Consider the following 3,305-nt stretch of genomic DNA (forward strand, 5'->3'; position numbering starts at 1 on the left):
TTCTTTGTAGAAAAGAGAGAGGGAGAGAGGTGTGAGGGAGATGAGCAGCGAGAGAGACAAGCAAATGAGATAAGGTTAGCCAGCGGTGTGTGGGGCCACCAAGTAGTGGACGTTGCGTGACGCGACCAACCCAACATTGGGCCAGCCTCCGGGAGGGAAATGTTCCCCTTTCTTATCTACTGTTGAACCAGCTAATAGGTAATTTTCGATGGTGCTGGCAAAGATGAGGTTCGAAAGAGTTGTTAAACAAGTACACAATTTTCCCTTAAAAAAACAGACTTTCATCTTTATAATGGCGGGGAAGAAGAAGAGACCTATCGTCGTTGTAAATGCAATGTTTCTACTTTCATTCTAATGCTTTAGGAGTTAAATTCTAAGTGGGAGCAAGTCCTACGTTAGCCGGCAAAGCCTGCTCCTCAAATTATAATTTCCGTTTTTAACACTTGAAAGAAATACCACGACTTAAAAGAAGAGGAGACTTATCTTCACTAACTGCAGTGTATCTATTTTTTATTTTACAAGTTAAAGTGTAAATAGAATCGGGACTTCCGCTAGACCGCAAAGCCCGCTCCTAAGATGTAGTTGTTGTTTGTACTCCCTCCGTCCGGAAATACTTGTCATCAAAATAGATGAAAATGGATGTATCTAGAACTAAAATACATCTAGATACATCCATTCCAATGACAAGTATTTCCGGACGGAGGGAGTAGTACACAACGTGTTATGACTTGGAATAAGAAGATGACCATCCTCATGGTAATTGTATTGTTTCTATTTTGATACTTCAGGATTAAAAGTGTAGGTGGGTGCGGGTCTTTCGCTAGCCCGCAAAACCTGCTCCCTAAACTATATAGTTGCCATTTGAATTACCTAAAATTAAAGAACCATAAAGTGTTATGGTTGAGAAGAAGAGACATTTCATCTCAGTAACAATAGTGTTTTTATTTACATACTTTATGAGTAAAAGTGCGAATGGGACTTCTGCTAATCCACAAAGCCCGCTCCCCATAACGGAGACATTATTTGTGTTGCATTAAAGAAGTAACACGTTTTAGACAATGAGACATCTTCATGCTAGCTGAAATGTTTCTATTTTTGTACTTTAGAAGTCAGAGTGTAAGTGAGTGTGAGTCCTCCACTAGTTCACAAACTAGATATTTCATGATTGAAAAAAGAAGAGACTTGTCTTCACAGTAAATGCAATTTCCTATTTGTGTACATTAGGAGTTATAGTGTAAGTGTGCGTGGGTCTTGCACTAGTAAGCAAAATATGCTCCTTTTCAATGTAGTTACCGTGTGTATTGCACTAAAGAAGTATATGTTTCGGGGTGGAGAGGAAGAGACTTGCCTTCACAGTAAATGTGTTGTTTCCATTTTATTACTTTAGGAGTGAGAGTGTAAGTGTGTGTGGGGATTTCCCTAGTTCGAAAACCTGCTCATTGGAATGTAGTTACTATCTGTATTGCACTACATAAGTATATGTTTCAGGGTTGAGAGGAAGAAGAGACTTATCTTCACAGTAAATGTGAGGTTTCCATTTTTGTACTTTAGAAGTCAAAAAGGTAACTCGGTGCGGGTCTTTCTTTAGTTCGCAGAGCCCACCCTCATAATGTAGTTGTTGTTTGTATTGCACTACAAAAGTACATGTTTCATGATTGAGAAGAAGCGACTTGTCATCATGGTAAATGTAGTGTTTCTATAGCCCTAATAAGACAGTATGAGAAAAATAATAATTACTTTGATGGCCAACGGACTGTTAGGTTCAATGATATATATTGAGAACCTTGATTTGATAGAGATAGCTCTTCATTTTGATAGTTCGAGTGGGCTAATAATTTAGAAACTCCAACTTACGATAATTGGATCGTGTTTTGGTGACTGTTGAATGGGAGCAGAAATGTCCTTTGGTGATGGTGTGTGCACTTCACAGTAGTATTTCTAACCATAGACCACTCCTTCGAGACTCCACTAAGCTTGCTCATCTAGAGAACAAGGTCACCTTTTCTTTTGAAATGTCTTGGTTCGAAAGGGGAAGTTTTCTCCATATGGTGACTCAAGAGTGTTTTAATGAAAATCGAGGAGATGTTGGAACTGAGAAGTCACAATTCAAAAACATCATCTTAGAAAATTACTTAGGGCTTGGGCTAAGAATTTGAGTTGTGTGTATAAGAAACACAAAGACTAACTACTTGCATTAGTTAACATGTTAGATATTAAAGTAGAATATCGTTCGGTTACTGCCGCGGATTAGGCTACTAAGCGTGAGGTGGATGATTTCTTGGCTAAACTAATGTGTGAGGAACAAATAAAATGGGCTCAATGTGCTAAAGTGAAATATGTACTAGAGGGGATGATATCAAAAAGGTTTTCCATTTGACTGCATATGAAAAGCATTGAAACAGATAATCTTCACAAGGATACGAAAAACATACATTGCAAATTATTTGCAAAAAGCATTAATTATTATATGTGTCCTTTTTGGTAAGGATTTACAAAAACATACATTTCCATCTATAATTGTTTTAGTTGTTATTGTTGGTAAGCGTTATGTGTAGCGCCCACCTGAAATTCTCACAAGCAGCACAGAAACTAACACTACCTTTGCCACTTGCCCCGAAAGACCGGAGGTAAACCATGGTGCATTCAACTCGCTCTCCTTGCCAAATAGGCACGTAACACTCCCCATAATTAGGAACCACCCCTGATCCCTACCAAGCCACTCAACCAGTGAGCTACTACTACCCAAGTAAGGAAGCAAGCAACAATGATGCATAAACATGAGACACCAATGAGAATTGGAACAAATAGAAAGCGTAAATCGACAAGATCAGCATGAAGATTCAATTACCTGGCCAAATCCCGCATTCAACCACACGGATGTGGTGTGGAGATGACGACATCACCTAGTGGAGGATCCCTCAAGAGAGGGTGTAGTTTGGGGGTCGGTTGGTCCTTCTCCAGGAGTGGGAGGGAGGGATGGTTTAGGCAAGAGCTGCTTACTTTAAGGCGAGCGACTGGGGGTGACGTAACTCACGAAAGGTGAGAATCGGCATCGCGCTTATGTGTTGGCTCCCTCCCACGCCACTTGCTGAGTTTTTGCTCGCCTCTCGAATCCCATTCGGCTCCTTCTAGCTTTTCCCTCTTTTTATTTCTCCTCCTCTGTTGACCCCCCTCCCTCCCGATCAGTTTTGCTATCCTTTTGTTTCCGCTCTAGTGTTTCGTCATCGCTTTGCAAAAGGAGATTGGTTAGCCACCGTCTTCTATTGCATGTATTGATTTGTTGGTGACGTGGCACTCAGCGTGCG

At 40.5% G+C, this 3,305-nt stretch overlaps 1 protein-coding gene across 1 annotated transcript in view; it reads right to left on the reverse strand.

Moving 5' to 3' along the window:
- The window catches only part of LOC123092476 (serine/threonine protein kinase OSK4), a 12,664-nt gene extending 9,749 nt beyond the window's left edge, over nt 1-2,915 (reverse strand). The window contains exon 1 of the mRNA XM_044514261.1: nt 2,849-2,915. Coding sequence (XP_044370196.1) covers nt 2,849-2,900 — 52 coding nt within the window. The 5' untranslated portion in view covers nt 2,901-2,915. The remainder of the gene's footprint in view (nt 1-2,848) is intronic.
- Between the last annotated feature and the right edge of the window lie 390 nt (nt 2,916-3,305).

This window comes from Triticum aestivum, chromosome 4B, assembly GCF_018294505.1.
Source record: "Triticum aestivum cultivar Chinese Spring chromosome 4B, IWGSC CS RefSeq v2.1, whole genome shotgun sequence".
In the NCBI taxonomy this organism is placed as follows: domain Eukaryota; kingdom Viridiplantae; phylum Streptophyta; class Magnoliopsida; order Poales; family Poaceae; genus Triticum; species Triticum aestivum.